This window comes from Malurus melanocephalus, unplaced genomic scaffold (genome assembly GCF_030028575.1).
Source record: "Malurus melanocephalus ecotype Western Australia unplaced genomic scaffold, MMel_1.1 scaffold_114, whole genome shotgun sequence".
Lineage (NCBI taxonomy): Eukaryota > Metazoa > Chordata > Aves > Passeriformes > Maluridae > Malurus > Malurus melanocephalus.
This window is the reverse complement of record NW_026623346.1, coordinates 1313766-1333295: the sequence shown is the minus strand read 5'-3', so window position 1 is coordinate 1333295 and position 19530 is coordinate 1313766. Positions and strand designations below refer to the sequence as shown.

General features: G+C 40.9%; 1 protein-coding gene across 10 annotated transcripts in view; it reads left to right on the top strand.

Moving 5' to 3' along the window:
- Positions 1 to 19530, top strand: part of DENND2B (DENN domain containing 2B) — a 160086-nt gene that overhangs the window by 101759 nt on the left and 38797 nt on the right. For 8 of the 10 annotated variants that reach the window (XM_057369704.1, XM_057369699.1, XM_057369700.1 and 5 more), the window contains 5 exons: positions 1515 to 1651; positions 10971 to 11119; positions 13786 to 14001; positions 16173 to 16269; positions 17263 to 17351. In XM_057369704.1, the coding sequence (XP_057225687.1) occupies positions 1515 to 1651; positions 10971 to 11119; positions 13786 to 14001; positions 16173 to 16269; positions 17263 to 17336 (673 nt within the window). In that variant the 3' untranslated portion in view covers positions 17337 to 17351. Of the gene's footprint in view, positions 1 to 1514; positions 1652 to 10970; positions 11120 to 13785; positions 14002 to 16172; positions 16270 to 17262; positions 17989 to 19530 lie in introns of those variants that run through there. The other 2 variants (XM_057369698.1, XM_057369707.1) reach the window with 2 other exon arrangements.

Genomic DNA, 19530 nt, shown 5'->3' with positions numbered 1-19530 from the left:
GGAAAGGAGTGTCACAGGATAGGCTTRTGGACCATGTGATCCAACAGTGCCACCACATCAGTGTTGCCTTAAAATCAATAGGTGCTGGAAATATAACTACTTTAGAAAGTGTTGTTTCATACACAGCTGTGTCTTCAGTGTGTCAGCATCCTCTGTAACTGTGARCAATGGTGGAGGAGCAGGTTTCTGGATCTGAAATGCATAGACTGTTTCTGCCATGATCCTGATGTGAATAACTTGGATCTGGATATTCTGAAATGAGGGAAAGGAGAGAGCCAAAGCTCCTCAGCCTGATCCAGACCCATAAGTCTGCTCCAGGAGACAAACAGGAAATGCTTTAATCAAATGCAGTGTTCTGTGTGATAGTCACTGTGCTACCTGTAGGGATGCTTGAGCCAATTCACAGGCCAAAGTGTCTCATGAGATCTGTCACTGCCATATGGATATGCTGTAACATATGCTTCACTCCAGCTGGGAAGAGGAATGGGGGCTGATGGCAGCATGATTTATTGGAAACTAGTTTGGGGCTCAGTGAGTGAAGAATGGAGACGGGCACAGGCCCTGCAAGCCTTGCAGCACCACGGGATTTACACTCTGACCTGAGCCCATTTTCCTCACCATTCCACTCTCAGCAGTAAATCAATCCAGTCAGTGCCAGCCTCTGTACTGCTAGCACTGCAAATCGTGGGCCTCCCAGCTTCAGTCTACATACTGCCTCAGAGAACAAGTGCTGGGCAAACTGGAGAGTGGGGACAACTTGGGCTCTTCTCCCTCTAGAACTGCTCAGCAGCAGTGGGGCAGGTGTGGCTGGAAAGTGGTGAATCACCCCGGGTGGGAGACAAATTGTGTGGGTTCATCTGACCCACCTGGTCCTCATGTTCCTGCCAGAAACTCCAAACCTTCAGCCCCTAAGCCATCAGCCCAGGTTGCTCATCCACCCTGGGGAGCACTAATTTCCTCAATTCTTTCTCCTTTGCTGCCAGTGGTTAGCATTGGGGTGTGCCAGGGAAACGGGTGAATTTCACACAAGTCTGCCTTTGGCATTTGACCTCTGTGCAGGAACATATCTGAAAGCTCAAATCATGAGTGGTGTCAAACTAAGGGCTACATCTCCCAGAGAAACCAGTGCAGGAATGCTTTTCAGAGACATGTCTTTCTTGAGGAGAGAGTGCCACATGTTTTGGGGACCTCTGGAAAGAGCAAAGGAATTTCTAATCTGAGGACTGTGCTGCTAACTTACTCTGTAACTTGGATAAATTTTTTCCTGTCTGCATAATGGGGATAATAATGCTTCCAGCTTCATGAAAGTATCATAGATGGCTATACTAGAGACTGCTGTGAACACGGGAYTCAGGGTCTGCTAAAAGCTAGTCCTTAAAGCATGATGTGTGATTTTTATTTAGTTTTTGTTGTGGTTCATTTATATATATTTCTTTTTTGCAAGCAAATGCTCATCTAAATGTCTGAATAATTTTTCATTCTGGTTACTAATTACTTTTCGTTTTAAACTTTAGAAAATCCTTTGAGTTTGAGGATGCCTCAAGTCTGCAATCCCTGTACCCTCCCTCCCCAACGGAAAATGGAACTGAGAGCCAGCATAAATTTGGATCCAAGAGCACTTTAGAAGAAAATGCCTATGAAGACATTGTAGGTAAGAAGCTGCCGCAGAACASAGGCTCACAGCTGGATGTTGAGTGGCTGTGGGCAGGCCATGAAATGCTGAACACATGCCCTGTGCAGGAACATTCAGTGCTGTCAGTAAAGAGAGATTAAATGGAGGCTAAATGGGTTTGATCCTTCAGTGCAAATGTAGCTCTCAGGCTGCACGCAGGAAATCTTGATTCTTTCTGAATTCACTGGGTAGTATTGGAAACAGACTGCTCGCTCAGCTTTTTGACAATGTTTTTCAAGAACCAAATTGTTCTCTTTATCAAGGCCTTGGCCTGAAGCCTTGAGTGGTGTAAAAATGTAAAGAACAGAACCCGAGACAGTGTTTACAGAACTATCCAATAGCAAGATTAACCTCAGAGGCCTTGTGTGGTCAGCCTGAGCTTTTCAGGACTCTGGTGTGCACTTCCCCAAAGCAGTTGTTTGCAGCACTGTTTCTGGTTTCCTACAAGTCCCAATTGCTTGGTTAAAGAAGAATTAATTTCCTTTAGCTATACAACCATGGGGAATGCACAACAAAAAAACACTGTTTTGATTATGCTTCATAAGAAAAACATGTTTCTTTTGGTCTTAGAAGGAAATGTATGGCCTATGCATACATTCTTTTAACATCAAAAAAAGTTGTCATAATTACCGAAAATTGGGCAACCCTTCAGAGCACAGATTTTCCACACAAGTGATGAATATCTGCATTGTTTTTAACTCTTTCAGTGTTATATTATTACAACAGATACAAAGGGGACTTCATTTTACTTTGGACAATGAATCTTTATATACTGAAAGCTGGAGGACTACCAAGATAGTCTGGGACCCTAGAGCACACATCCTCTGAAGAGAGCTGGGCTTGTTTAGTCTGGTAAAAAGGCACTCTAATAGTGCTTACAAATGTCTGAGGGGCAAACAAAGACAATAGAACAAAACTGCTCTTGGTCCTATCATTGATAGAGCAAAGAACAGTGGCCACAAATTGCAGCCTGGCGCTCTTTGTCAGACCGAAATTCTGTCTCTGACTTGTCAGCCTCAGTGAAAACAGGAATTTATTCTTTCCATTCTCAGCTGTACTCTTCCTCTATGCCATTAAAAAAAAATTGCTTTCAGAACAGAAGCTTTCAGCTCCTGCTCAGTGTCTGTTAGTTAAAATAAAAACTTGTGTAGAAACTGAAAAGTCCTTTTCTGTGTAGAGCATCTTTATATGATCATCAGCCTTTTCCATAACAGACCACCATGCTATTGAAAATGTATTATGTGTTAATTACAGTGCTCATCTTTGCTCAGAACTTGTCAATGTGTTGCCAGATTTTAGGTGGTAATGCTTTTTTTCCTTGTCTGTTTTTTAAATATCAACATAAAATGTGCAGGACTGGTCAGAACCTTTCTTCAAATGAGAAGAAATCTTGGGTTCAATAAAACAAAATCATAATGGGCTCTTCCAACTCATGAGAACTATAAACCAGCTCCTTGCAGACTGTAATTTGGGCATTTTGGCAGGGCAGTGGGAAGAGAATGCAAAATTTCAGATCTGTGGACAAACACAGAACTTCATTGTTTCGTAGTGCTTTTTAACAACCTCTTTCCAAGCACTTCGTTCAATATAGGCCGTGCAGGGGGAATACCAAATCAGTATAATTCTTATAAGCTGTCAAGCATGATTAAAGACAAGCCAAAGTGGTTTGATCTCCAGCTTTAAAGAAACTATCGTAGTTTTGTGTATCACATCTGCATAATTTATACCAGTGGTGCTAGACCCCAGTCTCCAAGTAGCACTTTTATGCTCATGCAAACCAGGTGTTTGCAAGAGTGAGTTTATTTTATAGATCTACATCTGCTTCAAAGCTATAAAGGGCTCTGTCACTGTGCTTTCAGTTTTCTTTGCAAACAGTTGCCCTAAAAGTACCAGTGGGTCTTTTTATTTTCTGTATCTTGTTGAATCTCCTTGCCTTCCTAAAACTTGTAGGCAGTTAAAACATCATTGCTGCAGTTATAAACATAATAAAGTGAGTCATGTCCCCCCATCCCTTAGAATTAATATTTGTAATACAAGGAAGTGTTAAAATATAACAAATGAAAGTTCTGAATCTTGAACAATGTTCTTAGCATTCTAGTGTAAGACAGAATCATATAAAATTCAGGTTGGAAGGGGCTATGGAGTCAGCTGGTCCAACTCTGTTCAATTAATCAGTCAGCTGGTCAACTCTGTTAATTTCAACTTTAGATGAGGTTGCTTAGGGCTACATCTGGTTGAGTTTTCAAACTACTGTGGGAAGATGGCTTCACTACCTCTCTGCACAGCCTTTTCCACAGCTTAGCCTCCATCGTGAGGAATGTTTTCTTGATGTTCCTGTGAATAAATTTTTCTTTCTATCCAGTCTGAATTGTCCCTGTTGCTATTTGTTATTCTTCATCCCTTCACCTTCAGGAAGTGCCTGCTGCTGCCTTTCCCATTGGCCTTTCTAAGCAGTGGAATACAGCAGTTGGGCTATCCCCAGCCTTTCCCAGGCTAAACAGCTTCCAAGCATGTAATTGCTAGGACTGGAGTAACTGATGTTTTGGTTACCACATGGCCTCTTCATGTGAGGCATATGCACACTAAAGCTTTGTCTTCCTTCTGGTGCCCTTGCACTGTTTCATTGCATGGTGGCAATGAACTGCAGTGTGTAGTTAATCTTATTTTGACAGCTGAATTTAAAAAAAAAAATTAGTTTTAAGGTACATTGAAACTAAAAACGATTGAGCTTTGAAATCCAGTGACATCACGAACCAAACCCTTTGTTAAATATTGAAATATTTCTATATATTTTAATGGATGAAATACCTGCATGGTAATTTCAAGACAGGTATTGGATTGGAACATAATGGTCCATTCTGCATTAATCAAGCAGCAATTGTATAAAGGGGTCCACATTCCTAATATAAATCAGAGCTGTATTCTATGTGCAAAGAACCATGTGGACTTCATTCATCTTCTGTTCTAGCACTCACAGAAATGTGGCAGTCATAGTAAACTTAACATTGTTTTGCTTCTTGTGGTTTTGAATGAACCTTTAATCAGACCAAAATTGATGTGGCTTTCTGAATCCGGCYGGGGAAACCATGTTTGGCTTTGTGTGAATTCAAGAAACTATCATAGTATTAAGAGATGGTTGAGATTGTTGCTTCTGCTGTGTTTGTGCACAGCAGTATTTCCTGTCATATGGACCATACGGTTTTAGTTTTCCAGTCTGCTCCCCTAAATGCAGTTGAGATGTTGGAATATTATTATTTAAACAATTCTGTTTCTGAAGCATTGTTGACCTGACATCTAGGAGAAAGCACTTGTTATCATCACCAAAAAAAAAGTTGAATGAGCAAAGTGAAGTGAAGGTCAAGGGCATAATATCGACTTGAGAAAATTGAGTAAAACTAGGTGAAAGAAATAGCACTCCATTTAGAAATTAAATTTAGTGAAAGGAACCTCTAACATGACAGGGCTTCTTACTCTGTAACTCCCCAGAGTGCTGTACATCATGAACAGGTGGAWATTTCCTCCAAGAGGACATAACTGATATGCAGGAAAACCTTTGCTCAACAGGGCTCTGTGTGTTGCCTCATAGATTGAGAATGTTTAATTGAATGTCACATAACTCCATGTCTGCTTTGGCAGCCAGAGCTGAAGCAGTCTAGAAAGTAAGGCAATGCCTCAAAAACACTCTTGTGGGATCTCCAAACCCAGGATGAATTTCTCCATGGGATCTTGCTGATGGGTTTCCGCTGGGATGTTCTGCAATTTTCTGTCCCAGGGGCAGCTGGCCCTCTTAAGGAGGATTTMTTATGCACCTTTCTGGTCTCTGGGCCTGTTCAGTGTCATGTTGAGGAGATTTTGATCCCTTTAAGTGGCTGGAGCACATTAAATCAAACAGTATTCATATGGGCCTGTCAAAGTGAGGCCAAATACTGTAGCTGATCTTATTGACAATCAGCCTGCTGCTTTGTTGTTACATTTGGGTATATGGATTCAAATTAGTTTTAATAATATCTTGTGCGCTATTTGGAGCTCAGTTTTTCTCTGTGGAGTGTGTCTCATCACTGTACCTTCCACTACAGCTTCTTGTGACAATCTCTGTCAGCTTTATTGGTTTTCCAGTCAATGCTGCAGGCTAGTAAAACAGAGAAAAAAGACCCTAAGTTTGCTCTCCCAAATCCTCCATTAAATTCAGGGACTGTGTTGAAGTCAGCAGGGTAAAACCACAGAAGTGGAGGCAGTTTAGACAAACTGCTCCTGTACTGTGCAAACAGTGGCTCATCAGATGTTTTCACGCACATGATTTAGGACTGAGCAGTAAATAGGTGATTTTGGGGGTGAAACTTCCTATTCATTTATCAGCTGTGTTAATTCTTTTCCCTTATGCTTCATTATGATTACACTCTAAACTCTTGCAGTCTCTGCAGAGACAGCAGCGAGCTGAAAGTATCTGCAGCGTTTCCTCTGCTTATTGCAAGACAAAGGAGGGCTGGAGAAGTTCAGAAAGCACAGATTGTTGCCAACAAACTCCAGGGACCAGGGCCCAAAAGGCTGATTGCATTTTAGRCTTGGTACTCTGCTTCTTGCAGATGCTCTGTACTTTTCTGAGATCAGGGCAATGAGTTAATACACTGGGTGATAGGACTATAAGCAAGTAATGGTCTGTAACTTAGTGCTGCTCAGCAATAACTTTTTAAAGCAGCTATAATGTGTGTCAGATGTAATTTGAGATTGAAATAGTTCCTCTTTCTGTAAATTCCCTAGCTGAGATGCACATTTGCAGCATCTCTGATGCTGGAAGAGCTCATCTATGTACCAAAGATCTAAGCTCAGATACTTTATGGGAGTGTGGAGATTTACTGGTTTTCATCCATTTGATATGAACATGCTCAGAAACATCCCAGTGGCTCAGTTTTCCTCCAGCACTGGTGGTGTGAATCTGCGTTGGTGTGATTTTATGACTGAAATGAATGAGCAATGCACGTGCATTTCATTTTGTAAGGTGATAACTGTCCTGGCCATGCAACTCAAGCCCCTGGGCTTTCTTAGTAGCCAGGAGGAAAGGCAGCAGGCTCTTAGTTTGGGCACTCAGCATCACCCTGAGGATTCAGTATCTCCTCTGTGAGTATTGGCTCCCAATTAAGGCACCCAAATTAMCACAAGTTTAGGAGCCCTTCCCTTCACTCCATGTCTGCTGTTCCATTCTTCTCGCTTCCTGGCAGTGCAAAAGGCTGGAGTTATAATCAGCACACTGAATCACTTAATTCCTCTGATAATTGTTTCTCCCATCTAGAGAGAAATTATGCATTTCCCTGCTTTCTGCCATTTATAGAGAAGYGTCTGCCTGCTTCTTTTTTTTCCCCTAGCCTTACTTTTCACTCCTTTCTCAGCATGAGACAGGCTTGCTGAGTCTGCCTGTGMTTCCCATTTGCCACATGTGAGAGGCTGAGCAGAGGAACATCGTGTGCTGCCTCAGGACTCAGTGGGGCTGACTGGAACAGCATCACGGAGAGGAAYTGCAGCCCCCGGAGGGAAATCACCGATGCTTAAGCTCAAGGCACGACATTCCTCAGGACTTTTCCACATATCAGTGATTATTTAAACTTTTTTTKTTGTTGTTGTTTTTCTTTTCATTCCCTGATGGACCATTCATTAAATTGTCTGGGAGATCTTCTGAAGATAAATGTCGTGTAGATAAATGCCCTGTGTTAACTCAGCAGTTTGGTACGTAGTGTTCGAGAGGATRGGAAACTTGGACAATATGCTTGTAAAGGGAACTGATCTGGGAGTAGGGATGGTGGTTAGAGACACTATTTGCCAAAGAATTACTGTTAGTGATCATATGCATTCTGGGGATATGATTCAGTTTCCTTTGAAGTCGGTGATAATCTGCTGTTGTCTTGTGTGGCTGTTGGATCAGCCTGATTAAGACAAGCCTGGCCTCTATRCTGCATAATGTTTCTCCTTTTGGCTTCCTATAGAGGCATCCATATGGCAGGAACAAGGATGTTTCATTGCTCTTTCATTGTAAACATGTCTTTTCCTTTTGCAGCAAATCCAAGCACTGTAGCTTGCAAACATTCCTTGCCTGAGACCTGGGACTAGAGAAGTGGTGGTGCTGAGGAGAAAGCTGTAAACCTCTGAGCCAGCCCAGAGATATGGAAAGGAAAAATCTCTTCCTTTTTGTGCTGCAGCAGCAGCAGTAGCAGCCACCACCAGGGGTGTCCCCAGGACCTGACTCTCATGTGGGAAATGCACCTGTTGGTGACCACCACTYCCCAGACCCTTCTCCCATGGAAGGGGGTCACTGTGCAGTCAGATGTAGTTAGATGCTGCTTTAAGGCAATTCAGGGTATATTCAGCATCTTAGTTTACTCAACATCTTTGRTTCCTTGTCACTTGTACAGAACCCAGTCTGGACTGCCTCTTTTTGCATATCTGGTCTTTTGTGTCTTGTCTAACAGGGAGAGAAGATATACTAAGAATTGGTGATTGAAAATTGCTGAAGAGCTACTTTATTTGTCTATCTCTTCTAATCCACAGCTTTAACCAAATACTTCATYCAAAAGTCACGTCAGCAAAAACAGGTGGTTTCTGATTGATCAGACTATTTAATTATCAGAGTTTTTGTGTGGAAGGAGAAAAAAAAAAGGAAAGAAAAAAAAAGGTTGAGGTGTATTTGGTCTAAAGGTATTATTTCAAAGTAATAAAATCCCCCAAGCTCTGAAATAATTTGATTTTAAGCAAATGARAGAAAGAATAGAAACAAGAGTTCTTGAACAGCAAACCAGTCATCTGCAGAAGTTCTCACAGCTCTAGGAGAAAGGGTTAAAATCCCTATGGTGTCTCGTCTGACCTCCACATTACACTGAAGAGGAATTTGGCCCAAGCTCTTTTGGTTGAGACTCTGACTCAGAAAAACAGCCTCTGCTTGTGGTTCCTTGCTTCTSCCTCTCCTCTCATCCAAGACTTCTTTGGGCCCGTTCCTATACTTAAATATGTCAGGTCAACATTATTTATGTTGAGTTTWACTGGGTTCAAGCAATTCTGTTTTACACTGTGTTTTGGAAAGAGAATCCCCCTAACATTTATAAATGCTTTTACATTGTACAGAAAGTTTCTTTTCACTGATGGGCTTGTTTCTTCTTAGGAGTTTGGACACTCTCTAGACTACTGCAGTAATATTTGTTTCCACAAGGAAGCACATGTTTGARTCCTGTCTTGTGTCGCTGGGTATTTTGAAATCTATTAATCCATTCCAAAATGCTTGCTTGACCTATACTTGACTTGGGCTTATAAGAAATTTTATTATGCTACTAGAGCCCAATCAGCTGTGAGTGAGTAACAGCATTTTGTAAATTGTACTCTTAATTTCTAGAGCTATAGAGTGTACAAGTAACAGAATCAGGGTGTGATATCTATTTTTTCTTCTCACAGGAGGAATCCATCAATTTCATAGTCCTCCATAGCATTACATTTKGTTTTCTCTAGGAATATTTGTTGCTTAAGATTTATCCTGTTCATTGCATTCATGAAAAGGTCGTTTTTCACCTGAAGGTGCTCTTTCTGCTTGGCATTAGATTTGGCTACAACGATAGTGCAGCCTCTAGAATCAGATTCCCTCTAGATGAAATAATAAGTTGTGATTGCCAAGTCAAACATTCTTCAAGAGCAGCAGTGATTCAGGCTTCTAATTAAAACTAGAACATTCATTGTTGTGCTTATGTTTGACTAGAAATCTTAGTATGATGCACTACCAAAGCAAAACTGTATTTTTATTTGTATTGTGAATATGTGAACTTGCTCAGCAAAAGTTCTTGTGACTGTAATTGATGAATCAAGCAGTTTCACACTTCCAGGCTCAACAATAAAGTAGAAAGCACAAACTGCTTTTATTTTTCTTTTGTACAATAAGGACATTTAACCTTCTGCCTTGAACTATACAGCTGGTAGTGACACAGACTGAGTATTAACCTTGCTCTCACTGAAAACACMTTATGCCTCAGCTGTCATCTCCTTAAACGCTGTGAATATTTTCTGTAACAGTGGGAATAATGAACCATGCTCCAGCTTTGTCTTCAGTTCTCAATTGACACACTATGTAGTCAAAGTTGAATTTCTTATATTAAATAGCTTATTTTACAATATATATTTTTTACTAAACCCATGGGTTTTAAAGTCATCTTTAGATATAAAAGCAAAAGCAAGTTGGTTTAAAAGCTTCGATTTTCCTGCATGTTTCTATAAAATCAAGTCTTGAATCTAAGTAGATCACYTTTTTCTTGGGATGATTTTCTGTTCAAGATGGTTGGAAAACTGGAAGGACCCTGTGTTTGAAAAACCTGAAGTTCTAAATTAGTTGCTGATTATCAACTGTCTGAAAAAATGCATACAAAAGGTTAATTTTATTAATGGCACTCATTCATCTTCATGCTACATTGTTCACTATGAGGTCTGCTAAGTTCAAGAGTTTTGAGAAGATGATGGGTATTGGATCTCAAATCTGAACTATAAATTTTGGTTCTGGTTTTCAAATGCTAAAAATTCAAAGATTGCAGTCTGCTTTTTAATGTATTTTTCATTTACGTCATATTTAGTGATTAACAGTTCAAGCCTGTGTATATTACCAGCAGGATGAGGTTCCTTTTGGGAGAGAGGAATTTCACAAAACTTGAAATTAACAGCTAATTGAAGACAGGGTATGTTTTAAAAAACAGTCTGAGGACGCAGTATGGTTGTGACACAAATCCTCACCCTTTTGCATTTTCAATCTTGTCTCTTGGCACTGTTGAGATGGAGTATTTATTTTTTATTTTCCTTCTCTCAGGAGAAGAGAAAAATGAAGGTTGCATCAAATAAGAATTGTCTTATTGTGTGTTAAGAGTGGTGTGTTGGGCACAGTTATTTATTGGTCTTCATTTCACCCCGTGAGTGGCTGTTACAGATTTATAAAATCTACTGATACACTCTAAAGAAGTAAAGGGCCTTAGCTTTTATGTATCAATAAATTTTCYGCAGCTGCAGATGCTCAGAACAAGTCTTGTGAAATCTTCGCATTCTAGATAAAAAAAAAAAGAAGACAGTAAAAAAATCCAAAGAAACTTGTCGATCTCATAGCCAAGTTCTCCTCCAAATACTTCCAGCTGCAGCGAGAGGGATGAGTCATGCTGAAAGCTGAGCAGCTTTTCTAAAAGCCTTTTACTTGGTTCACATGATTTTTTTAATTGTTTTTTTTTTTTCTAATTTTACATTCCTGTCTGTTTTTCTTTCCTTAAAAAAAAAAACCGAAAACCCAAACGTGAAGGCGAGTCACCCAAGGAAAACCCGTACGAGGATGTGGAGCTGAAAGGCCGTCACGCGGGGCGAAAATCCCATCAGCTGTCTGAGAATTCCCTAGATTCCCTGCACAGGATGTGGACGCCGCAGAACAGGAAATACACAGCACCTCCGCAGGTAACGGCAGCGGGCTGCCTGCGCTTGGAGATTGTTTAAAGCTGTYTGCTGGTCCATCGTGCCGTGGCAGGACGAGCAGAGTGCGAGAGGCTGCACAGAGCGAGCAGATCCCTCAGCCGCTGCTGGGAATACTCCTGGCAGCCGTGGCTCCGCTTCCAGCGCTGCGCTGCGTGAGCCCGTGGCTCTTTGTGCTGCCTGTGGCCCCACAGTCTTGAGCAGAATTCTTACACGGCTTATTTTTGAGTTGACTCTGGATCTAAATTAACTCTTTGTGTTGCTGCACCTCTTAGGGAATTGCCTCTGTTGCCAGGCAGGGACAGGAGGGGAGAAGTCAGCTGCTGGTTTTGTCCGTGTGTTGTTACGCAAGGCCTGGTGTGACTTTGATCACGTGAAGTTCGTAGTGTGGCATGTAATATTGTAAAATGAGAATGCCAGGTGAAACCCCTGACCGAATATGTAAATAATAAAATAGTCAGAAAAACCCGAGTGTCTGCTCTTAACAGGGCTGTATAAACTRTTCACAGCGTAAAACAAAAGACGAGGAACTTTGCAGACTTCCCATTTTGTGATGAGTTTTCCAAAGCAAACCTGATTTTTTTTTTTTTGGGAACACCATGAAATGCCGGGTTGCTTGGTTGTTTATGGGATCACTGGAAGAATATAAGGAAGAATATAAATCTCATCACATACTTAATTTTGAGATTAAATGCACTGTTCAAAGAACTTYGTTGTGTTCTGAATCAACAGAAAATTTGCAGCTGAACCAAAGGCCATAACAATTTACATTTTATCTAGTAAAGAGAGCTAGGAAGAAAACGGAATGCGTTTTCTTTCACATACTGCGTGTTCATCACAGGTAGTATACTCGTACTAATCCTTGGTAAAGCAGGAGTGACTTSAGCAAAGCTGCTGGAAAAGGAACAAATGGAAAGTAGAAATCAGGCAGAGTAAAGAGGAACAGGAGCTGCAGTCATSAGGATAACCTCATAGTGGGACATGGTGCATAATAATTATTTCTGGTTGTGTATGTGTGTTAACAGGAATTGTGTAGCATCCAGAGGATCCCTGTGAGTGTGTTATTAGGCTGGGAACCATACAGGTCCATAGGAAGGTATGGGCCAGTGTTCTCTGTTTAACACAGAGCTACCAAAAAATGGACAGATTAAAATTATTCTGTAAAGTTGTTCAGTAAATAAGAACTCTCTGGTGTCTTTGCAAGAGGGCTGCCTTTATTCTGGTAGCTTCTTTTTGAAATGCTGCTGCGAGTTCCCTGCCAGGAGTCAGTTCTCCCATAACTACATTGTCATTTTGCTGATACTTCAACTGAAGAGACACTAAGAGTGGGTCAGCTTTTGGCCTGGGTAATTCTCTGATGACCAGAAATAGAAAAGTCTGAATTTCCCAAAGAATGGTATCTTTGGCAATGATTTATCATTCAGTTTTTCCATCATAGCAACATAGCTGGGTTGGCAACATGACTTGTCAGTCATGGATGATAATAAACAAGATGGAAGAGATCAAAAGGTCAGCAAGCTTCCAACAATCATTTCCAAAAAGAATTCTGTTTAATAAAGTATGGACTGCTGCCAGTTTTCCTGGCATGCTAACCTGTGGTAAGCAGAGACCTCAGAAACACTGGTGTTGTGGACATTTTGAATCCCAGAGTCTTTTATCTTCCCACTGATTATTTTCAGTTTTTGAAGTAATCAGATATGACAGGGATGTTTTATGATGACACTGTATTTGTGATGCAACCTTCTCCACAGAAGCACCTGGGCTTAATCCCAGGTAGGATGACACTGCAATCAGTCAGCCAATAAATGAGACATTTATTATTGCAGATTTATAGATTGTAATGTTGCTGATAGAATGTTAGCAAATGCCAATTGACAGATGCTTGGCATAATAGTACTTTTTCCTGGACATGCTGGTTAGTCTTCTTTATAGTGTTTGTGTTTGGGAGAAGAAAGCAGGGGCCTGGAGCTGGGCAGAGCTGCTCCAAGAACTGCTCCAAAAGAGCCCCAGATTTTTGAACACAGATGTTACTTGGGCTTAATCCTTCAGTGAGATTTTCCCTTTGCCCTTTGATGATAACAGTTTCTTGTTTTAAAGGGAATGCAGGGAGAGGCTCTAACCGCACCTCTGCACATTGGCAGGCCTTGAAACTTCACACCATGAAAATAGAACAAGCTTGATTTTTCTACTTAACTTTTTCTTGGATAAAATAGTATGAATTTACTGTTTTAGTTATTACTGTTTTAGTTATTACTATTACACTGAATTAATATTACACAGTATTGCAATTACACAATTGTGTAATTGCTCTTTATTTTCACTCCTGCAAGTGAAAGAGATGGATCAGGCTTTTTGGGTCACTGCCCTGCTGTCAGCCAAGCCTTCAGGATAGATTTTAGGGCTCACAGRGCTGGTGTGATGTGGGTGCATGGAAATGCAGCAAACTCAGAAGTGGTGTTGTTTTCTTTAGACTTTAAAGTCTCCGAGGTTGACCCCTGTCCCTTCACCTTGACCTCAGATGCTCTCTTGACACAGAGCAGTGGCTCACCTGGCGTAATGTCCCTGTGCAGCCACCACTGTGTCACAGAGAGCTGTCTCTGCCCCATGTGTTCTTGAGAGGGGAAGAGCTCAAGCTGTTCTTGTCCCCGCAGCTGCCCTTGAAGCCCAGCAGCCACTCCCTGCGCGTCGGGAACTGGTCAGAGAGGAAGAGCCACCGCCTGCCACGGCTGCCCAAGCGGCACAGCCACGATGACATGCTGCTGCTGGCTCAGCTGGGCATCCCCTCCTCCCCCTCCAGCCTCAACGAGGACAGCCTGAGCACTGCAAGCGAGCTGCTGTCCACACGGCGGGCCAGGAGGATCCCAAAGGTATTGGCAGCATCAGGCTTGTGCTGAGGAGAGCTCACCTGTCTGTGAGAGCCTTTAGCCATCATTGAAAGCTCTTTCTGTATCCTAAAGGAATACACAGATAGAAAGAGTTAATTCTCTGGAGCCAAGCCAGACTCCTTCTTTTACATGCCATACTGTGAAAATCCCTTCCCTAGAAGTGATAACTTCCAAGTTATCCAAGAGGAGCAAACATATGATGGCCATCTTTGTGCAGAATTGTTTTTAAGGCAGTTCTGTTTTCCACGCTCTTTCTTAAGCTTTGTGGACCAGAGCATTGTTGTGTATCTAACTTTAAGATTTTGAATGGGTGATGGCCAAGCAATTCTTTCTTATGACGTGCAGCAGCATCTGAAGCGGTTTATTTCCCCCTCATTTGTTTCCAGGAAAATAAATTAATTGCCCTAATAAATTTCCATTCATTTACTTACAACCTACCCCTTCCTGATAACTATGCTGTCTTGATGGATGTGTAGTAAAAATTTTTTGTTTTTCAATTCAAAATGGAATGTGAAAAAAACCCCAAGCCACAAGACAACAACCAAAAAACCCAACAATACAATAGCTACAGAGAGGGAGAGAACTGCCAATATGCTTCATTTTGGCTTGCGAACAAAGTTGATTTTTACTGTGTATTCAATTCTTTCCTGTTCTTATTAGAGAGCATATTTTAAAGTATATGGCTATAAATACTGTGAGTAGAGGGACATTTTCATGTTTCTGTCAATTAGCTGGAAATTCTGTTTAAGGGGGGAATTAACCCAACATCCTTCAGGTTTACTGTATTTTTACTTTCTTAGAATAGATTGTTATACTGTACACGTGGGTGTACATCTCTGGAGGTAGTTATAGGGTTACTTACAGAGTAGCTTACTATCTAATTTTGAGTAAAACTTGGAAAGTTTGTCTGTTAGTTTTGTACCCACTCTTTTTTAATTGAAGAGACAGATATTCTCCTTATGTGAAATTATTATTTCAGCATGTGAATGTTCACAATTTTATTGCAAATCATGATTATTTCTATTTTCTTATTACTTTAGCTTTCAGGATCCCATGTTCCTGGAGAATATCAGGTTTTTTGAGATAGGGTTAGTTATTCGAGGGAAAAATGGGGAAGGTTTTGGTCCAGTCAGTGCTGTTACTGCCATTCTACTGTGTCTGTGGCAAATTGCTTTCTTTCACTCAGTTTATTTCTCTCTGCAAGCTGAGGTAAAACAGCTTTTGCAAAATGTATTATAGTTCTATGAATAAATCTGCTATGGAATGAAAGATACTTTTTCTTGAGCCATAAAACATCATGAAGATTAATTGCTACATGTTTGTGACTCTTCAGAGGTTGTAATATTCTGCTTAATGGTGAATTCTTAGCAATCCCAACATCTTGTTGAAGATACTAAACACAAGTTATCTCATTAATATTTTCCATCATCTCAGGTGTTTTTTTTTGGCAGACAGTTATTATCTGCATTAGCCTTCTTGAGGGAAGTTACAAAGATGATAACAAGGGCTTAAACTTCTGGCTGGTGGTGGCTAAATCCGCAGATGTCCCCATGGGCCTGATCTTCGCATGATATTCTGACATGATATTGCTCCCAAACATCTTGGTCACTCTGTACTGAAAACTGAAAAAAGTCAGAGCCATCTCTTGTGCTTATTTGAACATGCTAAAATCACTTCAGAGAGGTGCTAAACCACCTTACTCTTGTATTCAAAATAACAATGTGATCTTCAGGTCCATGACAGTTTGACAAAGTTGGATATGGCTAATGGATTATTATTATCTAGCAAATGCAAGTGATGAGAAAAACAACAGGTTAGGGGAATGAGGTGGTAGAGGATAACAGCTGCCTTTGAATGCTTAGGCTCATTGCTTTYATTGCAAGTGTCTACAGAATTTTTGAAACTGGGATTTAGGCTTCTGAGTTATTTCACTGTTTTTTAAAATACATCCATAGGTAAAGAAGTGAGAGTCAAAATAAGTAATTAAAACAAATGGGATTTTAAAAAAGAAATAAAAAATGTGCTTTGAAACAGTAAAAGTTTTAGGGATTTTAGCTGGTCTATCACCCATATTTTGTTTGGATAGATTAATTAAAAGTCTCCTGGCAGAAAAATGTTTAATTTTACTTGTTCCATGTTTTCTTATTTTACAGCTTGTCCAAAGAATCAATTCCATCTACAGTGCAAAAAGAGGGAAAAAACGACTGAAGAAACTTTCTGTGTCCAATATTGAGACAGCATCCCTACGAGGTATGGTACAAGCATCATGGTTCAGTGATTCCATCTGGATGTGACAGGATTAACCCATTGCTATCTTTCTTCCATGTCTACCCTGGACTCTACTTTGTTTAGAACTTTATTCCGTGAGCAATGATAACTTTCTCTCTGCAAGAAGATAAAATGGGCATGAGCTAAAAATAAATGAGATTCTCAGTATTGTCTATCCTGTTAATTCCAGGGTCAGCAAGACTTACCCARCTTCTTTAGCCCACTTTTGAGTCATTTGCATCTGTAACTTTTGCCCAAAATTCACAGTTTTGACCCTGGAATTGTTGCATGCTTTTTGCTGGCACTCATGCTGTGTAATTCACACTGTGCTTCAGATTGCTTCTGGAAAAACAGGGGCCAAAAAGGAAGTTCAGGCCCTGTTTGTAGTAAGAGTACAATGAGCTTTAATACAAAAACCCTTCAGTAACACATCTTTTCATAAAGTTACTTTTGCCTGTTAACTTGAGTGGGGTGAGTTCTGCCTCTTGTGAATGTTGCTCAGGCAATCAAAGCTTGTAAGGCTCACTTTGACTTCTCAAGTGCTAAGAAATTTAAAATTTAACTTTAAACTAAGAAATTTAAAATTTAAAAATTAAATTCTAAATTTAATTTAATTTAAAAATTAAAACTTGAAAACAGAAGTGAAAGGGTTAAGACTGTTTTCCAAATTGCTCTTTTGCAGCTCAGCATAGACGGGGATTTAGTACACAGAGTTGCTGTAATGGAGAATGCATTTTGCCCTTTCATCAAAATGAAGTTCTTACTCTCAAACAATATTGAAACTGAATCCAAGGAAAACACAATCTAAGGAGTCATTCAAACTGTTTATTTCAAGATATTTTAAGACGGAAGAGAAGTGCCTGTGTGGATCACAAGGCTCAGAGATGTGAGATAGGATTTTTCCTGGTGCAGCACAGTGAACTGAGTTTGTTTGCTCTGGTTTTGCATTAACTGATCACTCTCTGTCCTCTGCAGATGAGAACAGCGAGAGTGAGAGTGACTCAGATGACAGGTTTAAAGGTAAGGGATCAGCTTTCAATGACTTCTAGTCAGACCCTGTCACAGACCTTATCAGTGTATGTTCTCCTGCCTCTGCATATTGTTCCTGTTCATGGTCTCTATTTCCTTCCTGAATTATGCTAACTCAATACTGCAGAGCTCACAAAGTTCCAGCACAGGAGCATGAACGTGGAAGCAAGGACAATGAGCTGTGAAGAATATCTAATAGGATTTGGCAACTGTGTCGCATAATGAAGAATGGGACCTTTGATAGATTTTCTTCAGAGATGCTGATCTACTCCAGACTGACTACTGGGTGCAGGCTTAGAGGGATGAGATTGGATAAAGATGCTCCTTTCTTATTCATATGTTGCTTTCAGTGTTTACTGCTCACTGCTGTTGGAGGCGAGGACCTGGGTCTGATCCAGCGTAGCGGTTCTTAGACTCTTTTATAAGTCTGCAGTCTCCAAATTGTAGAAATTCCTTTATCAGCACCTGCACAAACTCTGCCTGAGCCAGGCCAGTAAATTAGTTTGCTTTTCAAGAGTCCTGATACAGAAAGAGACCTATGAAACAGTTGAAGACAGCAGTAACAGATTTCATTGCTAAAAACCCATCGTGTTGTTTGTAGGTGAGGGGGAAAAAAGACGAGGTTGTGGAGCTGCTACAAGATAAGAAACAATAATCCATGTCTATCTACTGCAGATGTCACCTGCTTACTGTGCATGCAGCAAAACTTTCTGGAAAACATTGTCTTAGACAAACAGATTTGTTCCAGATAGGAACAAAGACCACCCAAAACTAGCAGTGTGTGCAACATGGTGCAGTGATTTTTGGAAAATGACTCCTTGCTCATTTGTCTACCTGTACCAACCCAAAAGCAATTGCAGTTCTGTTTCTCTTTGTGTCAGAAAATAGAGGGGTTGCTTGTTCTCACAAGCCATGAAGGAAGACAGGGCCTGGCCCCTCTCTTGTTAGTGGGGAGACATTCTGATCTCACTGGAAACTGGGAGGATTTTCCCCCACTGTTGTGGAACAGAGGCTCTTCTGACACTCTGATGTCCCGTCAGCAACTGCTCCCGAGTGACTTGGTGTTTACATTTATGCTCTTAGGGCATCCTGAGCCAAAGACCCCCTTGTCATGGGTAGCATGACAGTACTCACTGGGTGCCCAYCTGGTGGGGTGGGCTCTTTGGTTTCATCTCCAGCAAACGTGAAGCAGTGGCCTGCAGTATGAGGCTGTCTCAAGGCAGGAGCAGGTGGGGATTTTTCTTTGCTAGTTGCACAGTCACAATGAAATCCAAGTGCTTTATCAAAATGATTTTTAYTTTTTTTTGGTTGAACCAAATATATGAGGGCTCGAGCTCAAGCTTTAATGCTTGTGACATTTTTTTTCCCTGCCACAAGGGCCAGTCAGCCTTCTGGAAGTGGTGGGCAGTGGCAGTGAGTAGATCCTTAAGGGATTGAGGTGTGCTGCTAACAGTTCCTTTGTTATTGCCCAGGGATCCTGGTGTGAAGAGCTGGGGTAAAGTATGCAGGGAGCTGCTTTTACTGAGCTGGTTTGGGTTTTTTAGTCTACCAGAACTGTCATTGATCAGTCCTCTGTAGATGTGGAGCAGCAGGTCACTGGATCAAAGCACATCTTTTCAGGTCTGGACAGTGACCATGAATTTAAGATTGCCCCCAAATGAATTAGCACTAACAAAGCAATCCGCATCTGTGCCAACTGGCACATCTGTCCTTTCCTCCCTGTCCCACTTCYGTCGAGATTATTCCATGGCTTGCCTTCCATGGTTTGTAGTGAAAAGCTGTGCTGTGTAGGGACAGGGCACAGAACTGTTTTTCACCAGGGTGAGCCAACCCTAAAGTGTGTCACCCTTGAGGCCCTAGTGCATTTGCACACCCACACAAGGACTTCTAATCCCATTTTATGTGTAAAGAAAAGCCAGACCTTTGGCAGGGTAATAGTTATGAACTGCAGATTATTTCAGTGACTGAGTGTTGCATCACTTCAGTACTTGGAGAGAGTTTTGATTTATGGGTGCAGTTAGTGAGGGAGACTACAGAAGATTTGCTAACTAGAAGGTTTGCTTTGAAAGGAGAACATGATTGTTATATACTCTGGCAAATTGAAAGTCCTTTGTGAATGGCTTTGGCTCACGCAAACACAGTCTCAGGTAATGATCTGTCCCTTTTTATTCCTTTTTTCTTTTCTTTTTTTTTTTTTTTTTTTTTTTTTTTTTT